The sequence below is a fragment of the Sciurus carolinensis genome, chromosome 1, assembly GCF_902686445.1.
Source record: "Sciurus carolinensis chromosome 1, mSciCar1.2, whole genome shotgun sequence".
NCBI classification, from domain to species: Eukaryota; Metazoa; Chordata; class Mammalia; order Rodentia; family Sciuridae; genus Sciurus; species Sciurus carolinensis.
This window is the reverse complement of record NC_062213.1, coordinates 87,367,717-87,391,073: the sequence shown is the minus strand read 5'-3', so window position 1 is coordinate 87,391,073 and position 23,357 is coordinate 87,367,717. Positions and strand designations below refer to the sequence as shown.

At 37.2% G+C, this 23,357-nt stretch overlaps 1 protein-coding gene across 8 annotated transcripts in view; it reads left to right on the top strand.

The window, feature by feature from the left end:
* Positions 1-23,357, top strand: part of Ddr2 (discoidin domain receptor tyrosine kinase 2) — a 162,194-nt gene that overhangs the window by 64,231 nt on the left and 74,606 nt on the right. The window contains exon 1 of one of the 8 annotated variants that reach the window (XM_047564222.1): positions 17,589-17,616. The exons of the other annotated variants lie outside the window; for them this stretch is intronic. Coding sequence (XP_047420178.1) covers positions 17,604-17,616 — 13 coding nt within the window. The 5' untranslated portion in view covers positions 17,589-17,603. Of the gene's footprint in view, positions 1-17,588; positions 17,617-23,357 lie in introns of those variants that run through there. 8 annotated transcript variants of the gene reach the window in all.

Sequence of the window (23,357 nt, the reverse complement as noted above, 5' to 3'; positions counted from 1 at the left end):
TTCAATATGAGGAGAGAAACATGCAAAGTCTCAGAGATCCTGATCAACATCTTATTTTTAAGTCAAGAACTTGGGTTTATTTTTGTCAGTATGGTTCCTAGAGTGCTAAGGCCTATTCTTAGTAAGAGTGACACTCACTAGCTCATTTCTTTCTTGTTGAAAGCTTCATTTCAGGTCAATGGCCTTAGAGATATTTAGAATGATATTTAGAAAAATGGATTCCTTTACAAAAGCATAAAAATAATATTTTAAAAAGTGTAAAAATAATATAACCCAGGTTTTTTTTCCCCCCACCTTGGGTGGGGTGGGGGAGGAGAGGATTTGCTCATAGTCCTATCAATTGAACACATTCTAGTCATTTTCTATAAACATACAATTTTTATAAAATTGAAATTATAGAGCCAAGATATTTCTAAGAAAACTCAAGTTCAGATAGGGACTTGTTGAAAATCCCCAGGGAAGTCAGTCTGGCTTCTTTTCTTGGGAGGAGTACCATGACCTTACCAATGTGAGCATCCACATCTGTTTGTTTTTGTGATGGAGTGAGGTAGAATGAAGAGAACACTGTCAGTGCCAAAAGATCCAGATTGAAACCAGACCTTATGCCTGGGCTCTGCTTCCCATTTTGCTGGATGACCTTGAGGAAAGGGTCTTAACATTCCTGGATCTGGTTTTTAGCTTTTATAAAATAGATTGCTGCATTTCAATTTGCTTAATGTTTACTGTGCTCAGCCTTGGCACATAGGCAAAAGGTTTCTACAGATTCAGTGTTCAGATGTTATCTCCATGGTCTTTCTCTGAAATTTGATTGATTTATTTATAGAACCTAAAATTGTGAATTGACTGCATATCTTTTGCTGCCAGTTTTTCTTCATGATGGTCCTTTGATCCTCTCTTCTATGTGGTGACAGAGATCATTTTTCAGATCATTTTGTCCTTCTGTCTTTCATGAATTAGGCCACTCAGGCTCACTCAAGTTCCAGGAGATCATGCATAGATGATATGGGTGGTTAGGATAGTGTCTTAGTCTGTTCAGTTTATTAAAACAAACTATACAGAGCTGGGGTTGTGGCTCAGTGGTAGAGTACTTGCCTAGCATGTGTGAGGCACTGGGTTCCATTCTCAGCACCACATGTAAATAAATGAATAAAATAAAGTTCCATCAACATCTTAAAAAAAAAAAAAAACTATACAGACTGGTGACTTATAAAAACAGATATTTATTTCTCAAAGTTCTGGAGATTGAAAGTCCTAGATCAAGGTGTCAGCAGATGTGGTGTCTGGTGAGGACTGCTTCCTGATTCACAGACAGAGATTTCTTGCTATGTTTTTACATGGTAGAAAGTAAAAGGGAACTCTCCGGACCCCTTCTTTAATCCCTTGAGATCAATCACTTCCCAAATGCCTCAACTCCAAATACTGTCACATTGGGGTTTAGATCCAACATAGGAATTTGGGCAGAACATAAGCATTTGGTTTAGCAGGGAACATAAACATTCAGTCTGTTCACAGCACAGGAATGCTCACAGCTGAAGTGAGCCATGAGTTGTGTGTAAAGACCTCTAGTACTTCACTCTGAGTCATCTTAAAAGCTTCTTTATTTCAAGGGAGGAAGGTTAATTTTGGGTCCCCTTTGAAACATTTAGGTGACTCCTGCCAAAAGGATAGACTTGAGCTATAATCACATGAGATGCCTGGTCATGTCTGTAAGTCTACTTTGGACCAGATCCAAGGTGTTGCCCTATGTCCCTATCCAGGTCACTCCCTCTTCTTTCCTGAAGAAATCCACAGTGAGGGTGGAGGCAGGAGACCAATGTTTATCTTGGTGAGCCTCCCTTGAGTTGGACACTGCTGCTGTGTTTGCTCAGGCTGAGGCCTGGCCCACCCTTTTTAATTGGCCAGGGATTCTCTTCTGGCCATGTGACCTGCTAGTGATTTTGACCCTTCCCCCACCACACCCAAGCCCTCTGGGATCCTATGGAAAGCACTGATACACCCTGCCTACTTGAACCTAGCAATATCAGCAGTCAGTCATGACTGGTATGTGTGGTTGTAAATATTATCAAGCCAAAGTTCTAAACAATAAATTGTAATTTCACTTTTCTACCAAGTGGGGCTGGAGCTCACTGAGCAGGTGTACTTGTTAGAATATATGCAGTCTTTGCCAAACTCAACTCTAGGATTGATAATGAAGTAGCCTTGCTTGCTGGCTGGCTTGGGCTGATGAAGCATGCTGGGTGCAAGTAAGAATATTGGGAGTCCAGCTGGACTCAGATTCCAATTCCATTGCTTCCTGGATATGTTAACTTTAGCAAATACTTTTACCTCTCTGTCTTATAAGTACTGTGTATTAACCAATTGTGCCACTGGAGCTCCTACTTTTACCTTTCTGTGTCTCAATTTCCTTCCTTAGAAAATGGGCATATTTTGAGGATTTTGAAGATTTTGTTTTAAGGATTAAATAAACGAATATATTAGGTTGAAACATATGTAATTGCTATATTCATTTTGCACCTATAAAAATGACAAAGATTAGCAGAATTCTTTAAAAACATGATCCATCTAAATATTGTCTATAAAGAATTTCCTTCAAATATAAAGACACAGGCATGTTGAAAGAAAAGTGATGGGAAAAAAAAAGCTATATAATACAAATTTTAACCAGAAGAAATATGAGTAGCTATATTAATGGGTGGAAATTCTCAACAAAATATTAGCAAATTGAATGCAACCATGTATACAAATAATTGTATTCAAGTGAGATTTATTCCAATTATGCAGTACTGGTTTAATATAAGAAGTAACATGATCATATTAATTGACACAAAAAATAATTTGACAAAATTCGATGTCCATTCATGATAAAATCTCTTAGTAAATTGAGAATAGAAAAAAAATTTAGAATAGAAAAAAATTTAAAAAATAGAAAAAAGTTAGGAATAGAGGGGAATTGCTCAATTTGAGAAAGAGAATCTATAAGAAATCTATAGTTAACATTATAGTGAATGATGAAATGCTCTCTCCCTAAGCCTGGGCTGGAGGCAAGGATGCCTGCTTCTGTTACTCATATTCAACATAGGGCTGGAAGTTCTTGTCATTGGGGAAAAAAAAATCAAAGGCATACAGATTGGAAAGTAGGAAGTAAATTTATATTTGAAGATGACATGATCACCTACATAGAAAATCTCAGGAAATGTCTAAAAAAAAATCTTCCTAGAACTAATAAATGGGTTCAGCAAGCTCACAGGTTATAAAAATCAATTATATTTCTATACTTCAGTAAGGAACAGGTGGATGTCAAAATTAAAAATACAATACTATTTATAATCCATCAAAAATATTTAAATGTTCTCCAGTTCCATCCATTTACCTGCAAATGACACAATTTTATTCTTCTTTATGGCTTAGTAAAACTCCATTGTGTATGTATACCACATTAAAAAATTCATTTGTCTATTGAGAGACATCTAAGCTGGTTCTATACTTGACTATTGTTAATTGTACTACTATAAACATTGGTATGCATGTATCACTTATAGTGTGCTGATTTTAATTCTTTCGAATAAATATCAAGGCATGGGATAACTGGATCATATGATGGTTCCATTCCCAGTCTTTTGAGGAATCTCCATATTGCTTTCTAAAGTGATAGTACTAGCTGGCAGTCCCACCAAGAAAACATGAGTGTACCTCTTCCCCCATATCTTCACCAACATTTTTTATTATTTGTATTCTTGATGATTGCTACTCTATCTGGAGTGAGATGAAATCTCAGTGTAGTTTGATTTGTATTTCCCTGATCATTAAGGATGTTGTACATTTTTTCATATACTTGTTGGCCATTTGTATTTTTTCTTTTGGGAAATATCTGTTTAGTTCATTTGCCCATTTATTGATTATTATTTTTACTGTTAAATTTTTTGAGTTCTTTATATATTCTGGATATTACTCTCCTGTCAGAAGAGTAGCTGGCAAAGACTTTTCTCCCATTCTGTAGGCTTTCTCTTCATGCTTTTAGTTGTTTCCTTTGCTGTGCAGAACTTTTTAATTTGATGCCAACCCACTTATAATTCTTTTTAAAAATATTTTTAGATGTTGATAGACCTTTATTTTATTCATTTATTTATATATGTTGCTGAGAATCGAACCCAGTGCCTCACACATGCTAGGCAAGCGCTCTACCACTGAGCCACAACCCCAGCCCCTCAGTTCTTTGTTTTATTTCTTGAGCTTTAGATTATGTCGAAGTGTTAACCCTGAGTATTTTCCTAGCAGTTGCAGTGTTTATGATTGAATTCCTAGGTCTTTGATCTACTTTGATTTTTTTGTGTGTTTATATGCAGGGTGGGAAATAGTGATCTAGTCTCATTCTTCTACATAATAGATATCCAGTTTTCCCAGCACTATTTGTTTAAAATACAGGTTTTTTCCAATGTATATTTTTGATACCTTTGTCAAAAACCAGATGATTGTATCTGTGTGGGTTTCTCTGTCTTCTATTCCATTGGTATTCATGTCTACTTTTATGCCAGTATCATACTGGTTTCCTTACTATAACCCTATACTAAAATTTGGAATCAGGTATTGTGATGCTTCCAGCATCATTTAACATTTTAACATTTAAACAATTTAACATTAAAAAAATTACAATATTATAGTTATACACATGGGTTGGGTTATATTTCAATGGCATATTACCAGTCATAAAAAAGAATGACCTTTATGACATTTGCCAGTAAATGGGTAGATCTGGAGACTATCATGCTAAGTGAAAAAGGCAATTTTCCTCAAAACCCATGGTTGAATGTTTTCGTTGATATGTGTATGCTAACACACGACAAGGAGTGGGAGGGAAAGAATTGAACTTCAGTAGATTAGAAAAAGGGGAATGAAGGGGAGGGAGGTGGGATAGGAATAGGAAAGACAGTGGAATGAATCTGACACAACTTTCCTATGTACATGTATGAATATACCACAATGAATCTCCCATCACGTACAAACATAAGACCGGGATCCCAATTAGAATAAGGTATACTCAATGTTTACATAAATATATCAAAATATACTCTACTGTCACATATATCTAAAAAGAACAAATAAAAAAGAATACATGCAAGGAATTTGATTTCAATTTTTATTTCACCCTCCTTTTCCTCTCTTCCTCCCATTACCTATTCTCCTTCCTCTACTGATTTCCTTTCATCCTTTATTTATTTCCTTTTGATTGGTACTTTCTATATATACTTAAGGATGAAATTCCTTTTGGTACATTTATTTATACATATAACATGATCTTGTTAAATTAATTCCCTATTTCCTCCCCTTTCCCATTCTTCCTTTCTCTCTCTCATTCTCCACTCCACTGCTCTTCCACATATATTTATCATATCTGATCCCTGCTTCTGCTCTTATTGCTCAATATTGCTTTCACTATTCTTAGTCATTTGTTCTTCTATATGAATTTTAGTATTGTTTTTTCCAGTTCTGTGAAAAATGTTATTGATATTTCATTGGGGCTCACATTGAATCTGTAGATGGCTTTTGGAAAAATGTCTATTCTGACAATATTGATTGTGCCTATCCAAAAATATGGGAGGCCTTTCCATCTTCTGAGGTCTTCAATTTCTCTTTTTAGTGTTCTATAATTTTCATTATAGAAGTCTTTCGCATCTTTGGTTAGATTTATTGCCAAGTAGTTTTGTTGTTGTTTGTTTGTTTGTTTGTTTTGTTTGTTTGAATGGAAATGTTTTCCTGATTTCTTTTCCAGCAGATTCATTACTGGAGTATAGAAAGCTGTTGATATTTGGAGAACATCATACCAAGAGGAATAAACTAGACTCAGAAAGTCAGGGATTGAATGTTTTCACTCAGACACAGAAGCTAGAGAGAAATAAGTAATTTTTAAACAGGCATCTCAGAAAAATAGAAGGGAGAATTGTAGAGTAGAAGAAAGGGATCAAGGGGGAAGGAGGAACCTTGGGAAAGGAGAGAAACCATGGAATGAAATTGACCAAATTAGACTCTGTGAGTGTATGTATGAGTATATTACAATAATTTCCACTTTTATGTACAATTATAATGCACCACTTCAAAAATCACAATAAGTAAATAGAAGGAAGGCCAATAGAAAGGGATCAGGGAGAGAGAAGAGAGGCAAAGAAGTTCTGGGCATGGAATGGGAACAAATTGTGTTATATACATTTATGAATATGTCAAAATGAACCCCACTACTATGTGTAAGTATAGTGCACTAATAAAAACATTTTAATATACTTACATGTAAATGTACCAAAGTAGTTTAGAACTTATAGACTGAAAATGTATATTAAAAAACCTGATAGAACAAATCAAAAGAAGTTCTCTATAAGTGGAGATACATACTGTGTTCTTGGAATTACTCAACGTAGTGAAAACGTGATAAAAATATAATGCTCCCCAAATCAATATATAGGTTTAACATAATTCTCACCAAAATCTTTAATAATTTTTTTGTATATGTAGACAGCGTTATCCTAAAATTTAGATGCCAAAGAAAAAGAACTATAATAGTAGAACAATTTTTGAAAAGAAGAATGAGGAACCAATCTATTCCATTTGAAGAATTATTTTATAGTTTAAATTCAGACTTTATCGTGTTGAAGACACATAGCTCAAAGGAGCACAACCCAGAATTCACAAATAATCCCACATAAATATACCTCTGTGTGGCTTTATTAAAAAAAAAAAAAGCTCTAGATTGAGAGTCAGGAAGCCTAAGTCCCAGGACTCATTTACTATGTGTCCTTGGACAGGTGACTTCTTCCATTTCTAAATCTCTTTGATTCTCTATGTGGGTCAAATTCTTTTTCTGTCTCATTTTTCTTCCATTTAATGGGGAAAACCTTTCCCTTGTCCTTCAAAGTCTGTATTTGAAAAGAGATGGCAAAATGTCTTTCTTTGTTAAGAGTAAGAAATTCTAAAAGATCAAAAGAATTACTATGTTGATCAGTGCTCAACACAATGAGAACTTGACACTATACAACTAAGTTAGATGCCAAGAACTTTAGTGTAATTTGTTAATTTGATTTCTTTTTTCTTGACTACCTCCACCAGTTTTTCATTTTGCCTCCCTAAGGAACATGAGGAATGGGACTTAACCTTACAGTGATATATTTAGAATTCTCTAAGACTTGAAGCTCAGGATTTACCTATATAACTTCTGATCTGGGAACAGAGATTTTTGTAGCAATTTAAAAAAATTCAAAGATAACATGCTGTTTTGCAGTAGAATATTTCTGCTTGAAGTGATCCAAACTCACCAAATCAACCAATAACCAATCACCTAAAGGCGATTATATGTAAATTCATGCTGTATGGGTCCTTGAGAACTTTGAAAAGCACACACGTAAGTGTAATACAGAAAACACATGTTTACACACACCTATGCATACAGCACCCTTAGCACCAAAGTCACCTGTGTGAATACTACCATAAATATCCATGATTAAAACCAAGCAAGAAAAATTGAAATCTATATAAGTACTAACAGCCAACTGATGGCACATTGGTGCCATCACATGGAAAGCAGGAGATTCCTCAGAAAACTTGGAATGGAACCACCATTTGGCCCCATTTATCCCACTCCTTGGCATATACCCAAAGGATTTAAATTCAGCATACTACTGTGATGCAGCCACATCAATGTGGTACCTCAATTCACAATAGCTAAGCTATGGAACACAATGAATATTACTTAGTCATAAGAAAGAATGAAATTATGGCATTTGGTGGTAAATGGATGGAAGTAAATACTATCATTCTAAGTGAAATAAGTCAGTCCCAAATAATCAAAGGCTGAATGTTCTCTCTGATATGTGAATGCTAACACACAATAAGATGGTGGGAGGGAAGAATAGAAGTTCATTGGATTGGACAAAGGGGAATGAAGGGAAGGGAGGGAGGATTGGAAGAGGAAAGACAGTAGAATGAATTGGACATAACTCTCCTACATTCATATATGAACACATGACCAGTGAAACTCCACATCATGTACAACTGCGAGAAAGTGATCCTAATTAGAATGTGTTATACTCCACGTATGTATGTCAAAATACACTCTCCTATCATGTACATCTAAAAATAACAGCAACAACAACAACAAAAAAAAACCTGCTAAATATTATTACAGCTTATGAGGATTGAGCTACACTCAATAGTATCTGTGCTTTGTTTATCTCTGTTTTAATATGCATTTCATTGACATTTTGATAAACTCTTCCAGTGCTTGAGGTTATTAAAATCTGTGCTTCAAAGTATAAAAAAAATGAATAATGAATATTCAGGGTATACATACTAGGTATTGTAACCAAAAGCTTGATCCTTGTCCCTGATGCCAATTCAATAATGAGGGCATGATTTTGAGAAAAAGAAAAAAGAAATTCTATTGTTAACACCCTGGGGTGTTAACATTCACTTGTTAATTTGGGAGATATCTACTTCCTAGATCCTCTGGCAGATATCTCCTTCCAGTGGAGCACAGAGGGCACAGGGTGATCTTGTTCCCTGCCCCCAAGTTAGGGAGAGGGAGAGGGGGAAGAGAAAAAGGAAAATTTGTCCCTTCTAAAAATAAGCCTCAGAGCTATATTCAAAAGGTGAAGAGGGCCACTGTTACAGTATTAATGGGGTAATGGAGTAGATCATTCTTGTGGGTCCTTTTTTATATGTTGGTGCAATCAGGAAAGCAAGATATGGTGTAGATGAATCTCTGGTATTTTCACTCTCAATCTTTTGAAACTGCAATGCAGTCTACTAAAAGTTTCCAGGTCAACTAAGTCCAAAGGTGATTGTTTCGGAAACTTTGAATGGGATTGGGTCAGCAGCTTTGGTGTTATGCAAGTGAAGGGGTGGGGACAATTGAAAGAGCCTTTGCTTTGGACTGGTTCTAAGTGACTTTTACCAAAGGGAATACTTGAGTATACATTAAGAATGAAACAAGTGAGACTGAATATTTCTCTGCTCCAAGAACCAGCACACACAAATGGATACAACCTTTGGTTTTGTCCAGTGTGAGACTTCTCTGTCTTCTTTCTCTTCATTCTCTCAGACACATTTACCACCAATCTAAGTGGTATGCTAACCTGTGTAGGGTATTTACTATTTTCTGGGTACTTTCTAAATATTTTGTACATGTTAATGCATTTAATCTTGTGAAAATCATGTATAGTAAAAAAATTTGTTAAATTTTACTGATGTGGCAACTAAGGCATGGAGAGGTTAAGTATCTCACCTAAGATAAATAATCGGTTCAGCCAAGATTTGAACTTGGGCAGCAAGTGGCTCTAGAGTCTAAGCTCTTAACCACAACACTGCAACTAGCTCTATAAAATCTACGTTTATTGATTTTAAGTTCTGTTAGTTGAGGAACATTTATATATCATCTCTGTTAAAAACCAAAAGCTCTGTATGGGTTTTGAATCCACCCCTAAGGAAGACTCTGTCATGACTCAGAGAGGAGGGGCATCCAGGGTGCAACTCCCAACGTTGTCCTGGGTTGAACTGAATTGTGCTTTTGCCAGACTGTCTGGAGATGGTCCAGAGAAAGTACTAAGGGGCAGAGAGGTAATCTAAGATGTTCAGTGATCAGTGTGTCTGTCAGCACCTGCAAATCATAGGTTGACTAGTCTTGGCTATGATGCTGCTGGTCCTCCCCAGATTTTTGTTAATGGGTTGGTCCATTGTTTCTGCTGCTGTTGAAAACCCAGGTCCCTGGGTTGCCCTCATGATGTTCTGCCAGAAAATTGCTCACACTCTTACTGTGTGACCCAAGTTCCATAATTCAGACTGGTTGTCACGGGACTTCATTCCAGTAATCTGTGCTGGCTTTGTATATTATTTGTGTATCTCTTCAGGCTAGAGTCAGCGCTGTGGATTCTATGGCTCTGGTGACAGCTGCAGTGTATTCTGTAAGGATAACCAAGGACAGGGCAACAACACTCTGTCATGTAGAAAACTTATGGAAACTCACATGGATGTCTCCTATGTGTGGTGATGACTGATTTTTATATTTCCAGAAAAATGCCAGGCACAGTTTAGTCCTGGCCACAACCCTATGTGGTGAGGGCAGTTATTAAACTAATTTTACAATTGAAGAAGCATAAACAAAGAGAGGGAAAATAACTTGCCTAGGTTATAGAGGAAGTTACAAATAGAGGAATTAGGATTTAATTTAATTCCAGGCAGTTTAATTTAAGCCCAGAGAGTTAAAGCCTAACATTTGTGCTCTTGACCACCAGGCTAGATCGCCTAACCTCTGCCAGCCCTTATAGGGGTAAAGTTATGAGTCACATGGGCACTTCCTGCAAAAACTGACTTGTTGGTTTCAGTTACTTAAATTTTTGGTGTCCCTGGGTTTACTTTAAGTTGATTAACTTCTGGAAAAAAAATAAGGGGTCATTTATGAATAATATTTTGTGGGTTTTGTTTGTTTAGTACTTGAGATTGAACCCAGGGGTGCTCTACCACTGAGCTACATTCTCAGCCCCTTTATTTTGAGTCAGAATCTCATTAAGTTGCCCATGCTGGTCTTGACCTTGTGATCCTCCTGCCTCAACCTCTTGAGATTACAGGTGTGCACCATTCTGTCCAACCACTTTAAGATTTTATTTTAGGCTAATTTTTCAAACAATTTACCTAGAACTCAGAAGACAGAAAACTGAGTCATTAGGGACAAAATTTATTTAGTCCATCTTGTTATCTAGTAAATATAATAAAGGGCATTGTGTATTGAGCATACAAGTTGGGCACTTTCTAAATTATTTTGTGGTTGTTTCCTCACTCTATGCTTGTGTCTACTCCCTGAGAGCTGAACTATGATTATCCCCATTTTATGGAAGAGGAAACTGAAGTAAAGGGATGTTATAAAACTCATTCACAGTCACTCAGCTTGTAAGCGGTAGGACTGTGTAGGAGCCCAGGCAGTCTGACTCCAGATTCCGTGTTCTTAATTAACCACCATTCTAGGTGGGAAGACCACCAGGCTTGGCTTAGGGTACTCATGCCAATTCTGCCATGTGGAACGCTGGCTGAGTCATGCTTTCTATTTCTAGCAGACCTACTGTATACTGGACACATATAAGTAAGACTTGGTCTATACTTTTCTAGAGTTTATAGTTGAATTTTCAGTTTCTTCGTCTGTAAAAGATGAGAATTAAAATAGACAAATATTTCTCATCATCTTGAAAATGCTTGCCTTGTTTTTTAAACATTGTTATGCTTTCTTTAATGTTCTTTAAAATTTCCAAGTAAGTGACTGACTGTGACTAAAAATATATTAAAACAATTATAATGCTGAGTGATTTTCCAATGAATCACACAGGCCCTCATCCCTATTTCTGAGATTCTTACGTGCTGCCCCCTCCTGCCGGTCCTAGGTATAATTTTGGTTAAGAATAGTATCCTTGCCCTAAAAACAAAAGAATCTACAGTTAAAGTTGTTAATTGCTTTTGAAATGTTGGGGTTGTGTCTGTTTAACTTATATTTATTCTTTCACCAAGTTTTGGCTCTTGGGATTGTGTGGTAAATAAAAGTTTACTCACTCTTTTTACTGAAAACCCGGTTCCCCCATGGGGCATTGTTGGTGTGACTCATGTGCTTTCCTGCCATTTGACATTTCCCCATCCTGTTTTTGGAGGGAACAGCAAGGGACATGCCCATGTGTCTGATATAGCAGGCCCCCAGGCTCCTCCTTCTCACAGGGCCTTGTGAATAGATGAACTTTTGGCTCTAGGGAATGCCTGGACTGTTTTCACTTTGAGATTTTCATGGGAAAGGACACTTCAGAGATCTCTTAGGAACACCAATTGTCATGTAAGCATCTCCTGAGGACTGGGCACTGGAATGATTGGCTTCTCTAAACCACTACTTTCCATTTGATTGTGCATTACTCCATGTTGTTCTCTAAATGTTTTCTGGATTCACTTGTAAACTCTTAGGGATAGTGTCACGGTATATAAATAATGAACATGACATACTTGCTTATTATACTGAAGAAGTAGAGAGCAGGATTCTTATAATTTTTATTAGAAGAATATATTTACTTGGGATTCTAAATGAAATGATAGAATGGTAAAAAATGCAATTTAATTAAACTAACTTTTACTCTATACACAGTGACAGGCACATAGAGATGAATAAAAGTAGTGTGTAGTGATGTGATGGCAAATATTTGACGACTGGCTCTATAGAAGAGGTGGTTAGGTCTGATGTATAGCCTTTGCCAATTTCCATTGCGTAAATGTTCTTCCCATGGTTTATTTCAAGCTAACAGTATGATGTCTACTGACAGAATTCTTGAAAATTTAATAATCACTTCTCATGAACCTGTAGAAACTGGTCCTGCACTCTATTGCCAATGTCTGCTTTAAAATTTGTCAGTTTACACTGGAATCTAGGTAAATTGCAATGCATTGTTAAAAAGCAGTCATACAAGTATGTACAAGGTACAAGGTATCTCAGGGAGACCGATTCAGTTCCGTGGTGGCCACCTCCACATACCATGTGGCCACCTCCACATGGTAAGATGCAGAGTAATGAAGAACTTTAGGTAGGCGGAGACAGGGACCTTCTGAGCATCCTCATTGCCTTCAAGTCCAATAGAAATGCCTTGGCCTACTTTGAAGGTCCCTGGCAGACTATCCTCCTTTTACCTGGCTAAACTTTTCTCTCATATTTCTTGATATAAACCTACTCTAGCCAACTCAGCCCCATGTTTTCACAGTTTCAGGAACACATCCCTGCCTTGGCTCATCCTAGTATCTCCATTTTGGAAGTGATTTCCTTTCACCTCTATTTCCGTCCTTTATGAACAGCAAGTCCAAGTCACAGAACACACTGCTATGGAGGGAAAGACTGACAAAATAGATTACATTAAAGTTAAGAATTTATGTTCATCAAAATCACTGTTAATAAAAGGAAAGGCAAATAATAGAGTCATAGAAAATATATGAGACACTTACACCCAAGGAAGAGCTTGTATTCAGAACCATAAAGAACCCTCACTGATCAATAAGCAAAAGAGGAAATTGAATTGAATGTAAACTTCACAAGAGTGGATATCCAAATAACATTTACAAAAAGATGCTTATCTTTACTACATCTCCACTTTAGACATTAGGGAAATGAATACCACTACATACCCCCCAAAGTAACTACACAATAGAGTTGTACTAGTATTATTGAGGATTTGAACCATGGAAAATAATAAACCCAGAGTGGAAATTGGCACAACCCCTTTGAAAAAATTTTTGCAATACCTATTAAAATTGCACATACACATTCTCTAAGATTCAGCAGTTACTCTTTTAGGTAGATAGCTTAAAAATATGTATACATACAAAGAACAGTAGAGAGAAGGATGGGATCAAAGGTCAGAAAGGGTAGGGATGGGGAGGAACCACAAAATGCTATGTGCATGTATGAATATATCACAATGAATTCCACTTTAATGTATGACTATAATGCAACAATTAAAAAAATAAGTAAATAGAAGGAAGACCAGTGGAGTAGAAGGAGAAGTTCAGGGGAAGAACAGAGGAGAGGGAAGGGGAAACTGCTGAAGTACTGGGAATTAAAATGAATCGAACTATGTTATATGCATGTATGGATATCAAAACGAACACCACTATTATGTGTATAACTAAATGTACTAATAAAAACATTAAAAATGTGTATACATATGTTAATCTGAAGGTATGTATTGGAATGTTGATATAGTATCATTAAGGAATGGTTACAAATTGGAAACACCCAGATGTTCATTAATAGTAAATAAAATAAGTTATTGATTATTTATAAAGTAGAATCCTATACAGCTACGAAAAGGCATTAAATGTTGTGCCATATCACAAAATGGATGAATCTCACAAATTTAATTTCAAGTTAAAGGTGCCAGACTCCAAAGAACAAATGCAATATATGTATACAATATTCAAGAACAAACAAAATAATTTATGGGGCTAGATGTCAGGTTAATGGCTTCTATTGGAAAGAACCTAAAGAGGTAATGATTGGGAGGGTCATGTTGTGGGTTTCTGAGTTGCTGAGGATGTTGTATTTCTTGCCCCAGATGGTGATAGATGGGTGTGTTCATTTTGCTACACAGGTTGAACATTCCTAAGCCAAAAATCTGAAAGCTGAAACTTTTTTAGCACCAGTAGGATGATGAAAAAATTTCAGAATTTAGAACATTTTGGATGCTGGAATTTTGGGTTAGGGATTCTTAACTGGTAAAGTCTACAAGCACGTTTCAAAACCTAAAAAACTCTGCAATCTGAAACACTTCGGTTCCAAACATTCAAATAAGGGAACAACCTGTAATTTGCTGAGTTATAACAATAAAATTTATATACATTTTTGTGTGTCTTATATTGTCATTAACTCAAAAAACAATGGGGCTTCTAAATGAAAGTTTTAGAAATAGCCATGAATGTTTTTCTGGATCATGTTTGTATTTTTTGATGTTTCTTATCTTTATCAATTTATTCATTGGATTTTGAGGATTAACCAATGAACAAAATAGGAAAGTTACTATTCTCATGGAACTTACATTCTCATAGGAATGGAAAAGCAATTGAACAAATACACAAGATATAGGTCGGCAATACATGCTCCTTAAGTAATATTGGGTTAAGAGGATAGAGAATAATGGAGATGAGGTGAGGATCTGGGCACTTATTAGGTTTTATTTTATGAAGGAGGGTTGAAGAAAACTTCTGGTAAGGCAGTATTTGTTTAGGGACCTGAATTCAGTGAGAGCCTATGAAGTACGTGAGGGAAGAGCATTCCAGACAGAGAGAACTTTAAGTGCAAAGTCCTGGTTTAAGCCAGAGATCAGTCTTGAAGCTAGAAAGTCAAGCCTCATTCTTGACTTTTCTCTTCTTCACCTTTGTATTCAAATCAAATCATAACTGTCGCTTGCCACCGACCAGCGGGACAAATGACACGTACTCTTCAGAAGTTTACGAAGCAGCTTCCGCTTTATTCAGATAACACCCTCAATATATAAGCAGTCTCATGCATATGCAATTGTAACCAGATATGTCCATCCAATCCTATTAAAGGTCAAGCGATCACGAGCTCAAGCATACATGTAAGATAAATCTGTCCACGCACTAGGTGGCTGAACTAATTATCATACAGCCAATGGTAAACGTTTCCTGTTTTTCTCAAGGCGCATTCAGCACGCCATTTGACTCTCTTCCAGTCGCCATCTTTGGATGCATGTGGCATAACCCTGGGCCCCAGGTCTCGCCCGCCACACATAAACTATTGGCTTCCACAAATAAATTCATCTTAATCTGTCCACTCTTTCTCCATTCCTACCATTATTGTCTATTTAGGCAATTTTTTCTTAACATGGTCTTCTTATTTCCCAATCTTTTCTCCTCTGATTTTATGTGACTTGTCTGATGATGACACTCTTCCTTCTAAAGTCCTCCAGTGGTTCCCTTTTGTGCTCAGAGAAATGCCCTACAAGATTTCTGCTTCCTCTTTGGTCTCAACTTCCTGCTGCCTGGGCTGTATATTCCATACTCACGTCATGTTAAAAAGATTCCATTTCCCTAATCCATTTGAGTCCCCTAGTTTCTGGGACCTGTCTGTCTACATAAGGGTGCTTCTTCTTGCAGCACTCTTTCCTCCACCTACTCATTTCAAGTGTTGTGCATCCCTTAGGTCTCAGCTGAGGTGTTGTTTGCTCTGGGAAACTTCCTGTTTCTTTAAGCTGGAGCAGGTGTTCTTTTATGGGGCTTTTATAGCATCCTGTGCTTACCTGATTGATCATTAATCTCTTACATTATTCTATAATTGACTTATTTTTCTGAATCTCCCACAGGTTGCACAGCAATATCATTATGTGACTTAGTTCCAGAACTGAGACTTTATTTCTAGAAAAAAATTCTAAAACTTTATGAGTTCTGTCAAGTTTTTGGCATGCTAAGGTAGACATTCTTTCCAATTTGTCACAGACTCTTCATATGAAAATGAAAACTTTTTACATGAAAAAAGAGTGAAAAAGATAAGAGAACAGAAAAAAAGATCTTAAGCACATGCTTTGCATCCACGTGAAAAGGGATATTATTGATCCCTATGAAGTATGACTATAGGAGAGCTGGACAGGAGCTTAAAATGGGGATACTCAGCACTGTACCAAGGTGTTTTGAACATTATTTTAACAGGATTATTTGGAGCATTATAAATGTTTGAACATTAGATACATTCATGTCCATCATTTATTGAGTAATCACTATATGTAGGCACTTTAATAACTGCTTTAAATAGATTATCTTTTTAATTCTAATAACAACCATTTGAGATCACTATCATTATCTCATTTTACATATGAGCCATTTAAGACTGAGAGACTGATTTGTTCTAGGTCACACAGCATGTCAGTGGTAGGAATCTATTCCCTCTAACTTGGAATGTAGCTGGCTACTAATCATGAGGCTCCACAACCTTCCATGTTGAAAAAAATATCAACTAACTCATTCTAGAGCTAAATGAATTTTACTTTAGGTTACTGTTGTGGATTATCTATGATATAATGCATTCATGTGCTTCAGTATTGGTTAAAGGGTAGAAAAGAAGCAACAGCAAATTCCATCTGACCCAGAGAAGGCACTGAAACAACATACTTTATACCAAATAACACTAAAATACATGTCACCAAGCAAGATTTCAAAAAAGGAGTTCTCTAAATTGTGTGTGGGGCAATTGGGTATATTCTGAGCAAAAAGAGTCTGTCCTCTCTGGGGAAACTGACCCTAAAGAGGAAGAGAGTGGGAATAGCTGGCCATCTTTCCCTGCAAGGGCTGGGGGCCCCCTCTGGGCCTCTGGGCTCAGTGCTCTGCCTGAGGGAGGATTTGTTTGGCTGTGACTCTTTTCCTCCAGTTTCTCTCTCTGGGTGTCATATTTCATGAGCTCTGGGACTGAGGCTGCCACAGAGCTCAGGGCGCCTGACTGTTTCAGCCAGAACTCTGGCTTTCCTCTCTGCTTCCTTGGCCAGAGCTGGGTGAGGGTTGGAAAAATGACACTGATTGGATGCACATTTGGTGGAGGTGATTGCTGGACAAGCCCCTCACCAATCCCCATCCCAAAATGAAACTGACAGTTACACCCTCCTGGTTGGGGCCCAAACCACTGCCTTATTAAGAGAGGCCTCTTCTTTCCTCCTCTCCACCCACACCCTCACTGCTTGCCAAGCTTTTTCTGCTGAAATCAGAGGGGGCCATGTGCCTCCCAGCCTTCTTCCCAGACCCTGCTCCTTACCCAGTCTTGTCTGTGACCAAAAGCCCCTACTTGTCTGACTATGCATTTCTTCTGTTTGAGACTCTGGGATTTACTTCCTTATTTCTGGGCTTAGGTGTCTGTACTAAGTTGTCCAGAATCTCCACTTCTTTCCTGAGATTTCTGCTGTACAAGAGGCTCAGATGTTTCCTGCCCTTATGTCTCCACACTCCTTTCACCTAGTCCCCCATGCATCCTGAATCCAGTCATGATTTTATGGAGGAGAGCTCAGCAGAGAAGTAATAACACATTTCTCCACAAAATTTGTTTGTTGAACTTCATGGAATTCATGGGTAAGAATTATTGGTTATCATATGTGTTTCTTAGAAGAGATGGAACTATAGACAATTTTAAGAAAGAACTAAGAACTGCACCAGGAGTACCCAGAGCAGCCTGACTATTGGAGCCAAAGTGGTCTCCTGGATAGATCATAAAATCCAGTTATAAGAACCTCCTGGCAGGAAAAAATGCAGAGTCTTATGAAGTCTCCTGCTGAAAACTGAAGTATCCCAAAAAGTTTATAACAAATGTAGAATTAGATAATTAGATATACTTGGAGAAATACATTCAAGTAAGAAGAATAAACCTGACAACTTTGCACGCTAATCTGGACTGCTTCTTATTATAACAAAGGAGTTGGGGCTTTTTTTTTTTATTTTTGGTATGTTTGTTTTTTGCTGCCAAGGTGTTGTAATTTTATGATTATTTAGTATGTATGAGTCCAGCCATGTACTAGGAAGAGTCAAATATATTTACTATGAAATGAGACTAGTTCCAGTTGTTTAAACAGCTCCAGTTGTAATAATAGAATGTAAGACTTGATGCCAAGCTCTTATCTAAGTAACTCATTTATTCCTCAAGCTAGTCTTCGCAGGCAGCACTGCTATTAGCATCCCATTTTTAGAAGAGGAAACTGAGGGTTGGGTATTAACTAACTTGCTTAAAATCATACAGCTAAGTAAAGGTTAGAGCTGGGATTGAAAGCCAGGTACTCTGATTCCAAAACCTGTGTCTCAGCCACTGAGCTATAAAGATTGATAATGTTATTGAAGGAGTGATTGTATAGGATTAGCTGGGTTGGGGTTATTCATTCTAACCCTGAGTTATATAGATTTGTAGTCACTGATAATACAGCAACTTCCAATGAAAGAAATTCTCAATGAGACTCAATAAAATCTGCTAATTTGCTGGTCACTAATGTTTACAATTTATCTGCATTAGAACTGTCTCCTTAGAACACTTTGCTGGATGAAATAAGACACTGGAGCTGACTAGGGGGAGAACTGAGAAGGTAGAATAGTTGAGAAGGGAGAAAGATCAAATGATAGAGGTTGGTGGAGTACATGTGTCCAAGCAGAACAGTCAAGGGATTCTGTTCTCAGAAGACTTCTAGGTAGATGCTCTGTTTACTTGAGTGAGTTAGCTCCTTGCTGTGTACATGCTTGAGGCTGTTCGAGCACCTGTGTCCATTCAATTCTGCAGCATGTCTGAATACTTCTGTTTCCCAATATCACTTGTTTATAGGATAGTGATTAACTGTTCCTGCACTGTGAACCCAGATTTCTATGAAAAACTGACTTTAGTAGTTCTAATTTGGTATTACTTATTTTCATGAATGTTGGTTTGTTTTGGTTTTTGGTAACTAGAAATTGAGCCCAGTGATGCCCTACCACTGAGTTACTCCCCCAGCTCTTTTTGATTTTTATTTTGAGACAAGATCTCATTAAAATTGCCAAGACTGGCCTCAAATTTGCAATCCTCCTGCCTCAACCTTCCAAGTTGCTGAGATTAGAGGGGCGCACCACCATGAATGGTTTGTGAATATTGGATTTGAAGAGTATGGAGTGTTGAGAATGGTTTGAGGTTTATGTAATCTGATTCACAAACCATCCATCTGGTGTTTGGATACTGTTGATGCTATTCTCTATTTCTTGTTTGAGCCAAAGTTATGAGGAAATAAAAGCAAAAATGTAGAGTATTTTCAAAGTATTCAACTTCTCTTAAGTTCATTTTGATTTCCTTTCTATAAGAATCACTTATTATTTCTACAAATTCTGACAATTTCATCTAAGCCTAAAACTCAGTTTTAGTTTCATAACCTACAGATAAAAATCAGAGCCAAACTTGTATGGTAAAATTCTTTAGACAAAATGCCAAGATTTTTGGATTTGCAAATAAATAGTTTAGATAACCCTCAGAAAGAACTCTTCCTTGTAATTAGATTCTATTCTTACCTTGTATTATATCAGTTGGTACATGGCTCAGTTAGTTGGGAAAGTGATATCCTATGTATGCTCTAGCTATAATCATAAACATCTGCAACTCTATTTTCAAACAAACATTGTTACTCTTGAGAGAGCTTTAAACAGTCATGGACCACACAGCGGTGGGCGTCTACCTCATTAGCAATGACCATGACTTTACCTTGAGCTTATTGCTTACCAAGTTTCTTGTTGCCAATATTGCAGGATTCTAACCAAATGATTTGTTGTCCTGTTTTCAGCCTTAGCCCATCCCTTACTTAATGTTTAGCAACAATATTCTGGTTTCTACTGTCAATACAATCTTCTGTCACCTTGAGTAAATATGTTCCCTCTTATCATCCCTGAATCACCAGGCTCTGGACCTCGTGACCACTGTGCCTGTTGATCTATTGTGAACTCCATGACTGTTAATTAGATATTCACTTCCATATGTCACATTCTTTTTCAGGAAACTAGGTCAAGGACATCCTGCAACTCAATTAAGTACTATATTGCTAGTTCATGCCTAGGGCAATATTTTGTTCTTAGGAGACCTGAGATGCTGGGATTCCAGGGAAGTGCCTAGCTTTCAGAATTTTTATCAGGTGATTTCAGCTTTGGAGTCCTAGTATACATGCAAACTTCCATACAAAGGAAATATTTGCAAGGCACATGAGCATGCTAGGGTTGGGGCATTCTTCTGTAGGACTCAACCATAAGCATTTGAGGTCATGTCAAGACATCGGAGGAGATAATATTGAGAAGATGAAGTATGAAGTGTGCACTTCTAGGGCACTGTGGGGAATAGCATATAGCTTATGCCCTCAGATTGCTTATGCTCATGGTAGAGATGAAAGGAAGCTATTGTTGTGTAATTGAACTGTTTTCTTTTCCATATGCTGTCTTTTACATGTGCTGTAGTGAACTGAAATAGGAGAAACACTGAACAATGTTCGTTTCTATTTCAGTGCTATTCAAGACTCTGATAAATAATTTAGGATTTGGGGAGTGGCATGGGAAGAGGAACTATAAAAAATAGGTGATTTATGAATGTGTGTTTGTAGATTAAAAGCACTTGAATAACTGGGATTTGTATAGCTCAGAGTCAGTCTTATTATTTTTTGCAACTACTAAGTGATATTAAATAGGTTGACTGTATTTTCTCAGGGAAGTGATCAATTTAGCCCTCTACATCTTACCTCTGACCTAATCTTAAAGTTGCTTTAAGCAATTTAGCTATGGCGGAGCACAGCCTGATATCCCAGTTTTGCCATAGAATTTAGGCCACATAGCATGTTGCAGAAAACAAAATTTACCTACAACCCTGGTATCTGCATATGCATGTGAATATTCCTATGTCTACAAACTGTGACTCTGGGCCATAAGCTCTCTTTGTGTGAGGCTTCAAATTGGTATCAATATAAATAAGTTAGTTCTCTCAACTCTATTCTATCTGTCCTGTGTCAGGCTATTGTCACAATACCCTGATTTTGCACATGATGAACTGATTTTAGAGGTTATTTGTCCAGTGTCCTGAATAGAAGCCTCCTCCCTAAACCCTCTCAAATAAGATGCTTATCCAACCTCTAATTGAATATTTCTAGTAATGGGGAGCTTATACTCTCACAGAAAAGCACCTTCATTTGTGGGTATGTTTAATTTTTAGGATGTTCTCTTTTAGTTTTAGTTGAGCCCTGACTCTGCATCTTCCTTAGTTATGACTTTGAATCTCTATTGCATGATCAGAATCTCTCTACTTCAGGATGGTGCATCACTTACTTGAAGATTAAGGCCTAATACAATGTTCTTTGTCCTATTTGAAGCATCCCAGGGTCTTCTAGTGACTCTTCTTGTTTTCCTGGTGGAGAGTGACTATTCATCACTACTTTTCTCTTCCTACTCAGGCTGTATTAAGCTCCATAAACTTTTAGATCCTGGAGGTACAGCAACCTTGTCATGAAGTCTGATTCACTGTTCCTGAGAAGAGTCTTATTCTTTTTATTAGTCCTAGGTATACAGTTTTGGTTTCTTCTCTTATTCCAGAAGAATGTAATCATCAACAACAAGGAGTTTCAGGATGAGAAGGTAAAGTAGAGCCTATTATTAGGTTGTCATTCTCATTGGATGAGGGGTGAGTGTGAGGGAGAAAGGGTGGCTAGACAGAAAATGAGAAGCATGTGTACTTCAGAGCAGTATCGTCCATTTAGTACAAGTCATGTGTGGCAAGAAGCCCACAAACCCTACATTCAGCTTAAATTTCTGAGACAGAAGAGATTAAGAATGTAAAAATGGATGCAAAAGTTTATTGCACATTTACGTTGATTTAACAAATATTTCCTGATCACCTGAATTGTGGCAGGCACTTGTGTTGGGTATTAGGGGGATTCATTGGTGATTATGAGAACTAATATCTCTAAATTCACAAAGCATAAATTCAAGTGCAGGTCAGGCACTGTGTTAGGAATCTACAAACCATTTCAGCAAGGAGGTGTTAAAGTCATGTAATCTCCTCTTATATATAGGTATTGTAAATTCTGTTTTCCCTTCAAAATGAATTTTGCAGTAGTTTCTCTCCTTCCACCTAACACCAGCTTTTTCCTAAGTCTGTTTTTCCCAAACCTAGTTTTGTACTCTGTGAGTACAAAATCCCCAGGGGACTGGTGACATCATACACTTTCGGATCTTTTTGCTCTATGCACATTTCTCTGGTTAATCCTGGCCAAAGGAGCTCAAACCTTCTTTTGACTATAGACGTTTAATCTCCCTTTTCAAACTCTGACTAACATGGTTTTTGAAAAGACTTATCCTACATAAGTTTAGGAAAGAGTTGTCCATGTATCTTGATGTCAAACCAAAATTCTTGATAAATCTATCGATTTCCTATTCTGGTGGAGTAACAGCATATTATAGGGTTCAGGGCATAGGGCAGGCAAGTTGTAGAAAGATTATCACTTGCCCCTAATTCCCTCTTGTCCTGAGATAGTGTCTGTTGCGTTCCCTAATCACTAGGGAATGTCTTAGAGCAGTAGAGTGAAAAAGGCTGAGAGTGATAAGGGTTAAAGGAATCATGTTTGCCGGATGAGTGTAAATATGAGTCATATTCATTGTCTGTATAGAGAATTGCTTAATGTATATGCCCTTTGACCTGATTTGACACCTATCAGTATCAGAAAACTTTCTGTGTTAGTCCCTTGGACTGACATGAAAATATTATAAACTAGGTTGTATATAACAAACAGAAATTTATTTCTTACAGTTCTGGAGGCTGAGAGGTCTAAGGTGCTGGCACCTTGGGTGTCTGGGGAGGGTTTTCTCCCTGATTTATAGATGGTACCTTCTTGCTGTGTCCTTACACAGAATAGGCCAGGGATCTCTCTAGAGTCTGTCTTTAAGGGAACTAAAAGATTACCCTTTTAAATTAAGGCACAAAAAGAAGGGTCCTCCTTCATCACCTATTAACTTATGAAACTCCCTACTTCCTAATATCATCACAATGTGATTTAGGATTTCATCATATGAATTTGAACATGATGGGTATTGGGAAGACCTGTTATAGAAAGACTATCTCCCTGCCCCTAATCCTTTTCTGTCCTGAGATAATGTGTTACATTCCCTCATCACCAGGGAATGCCTCAGAACAAAAGAATCAAATGGATGAAGTGAAAAGAGGGAGAGGAACTATGTTTGAAGGGTGAGTATGCATATGAGCATAGTCATTCTATAGCTTTATCCAATAAATGAATCTGAGCAGTCATGGATCATTTTATAGAATGAGTTTACTAAGGACTTGC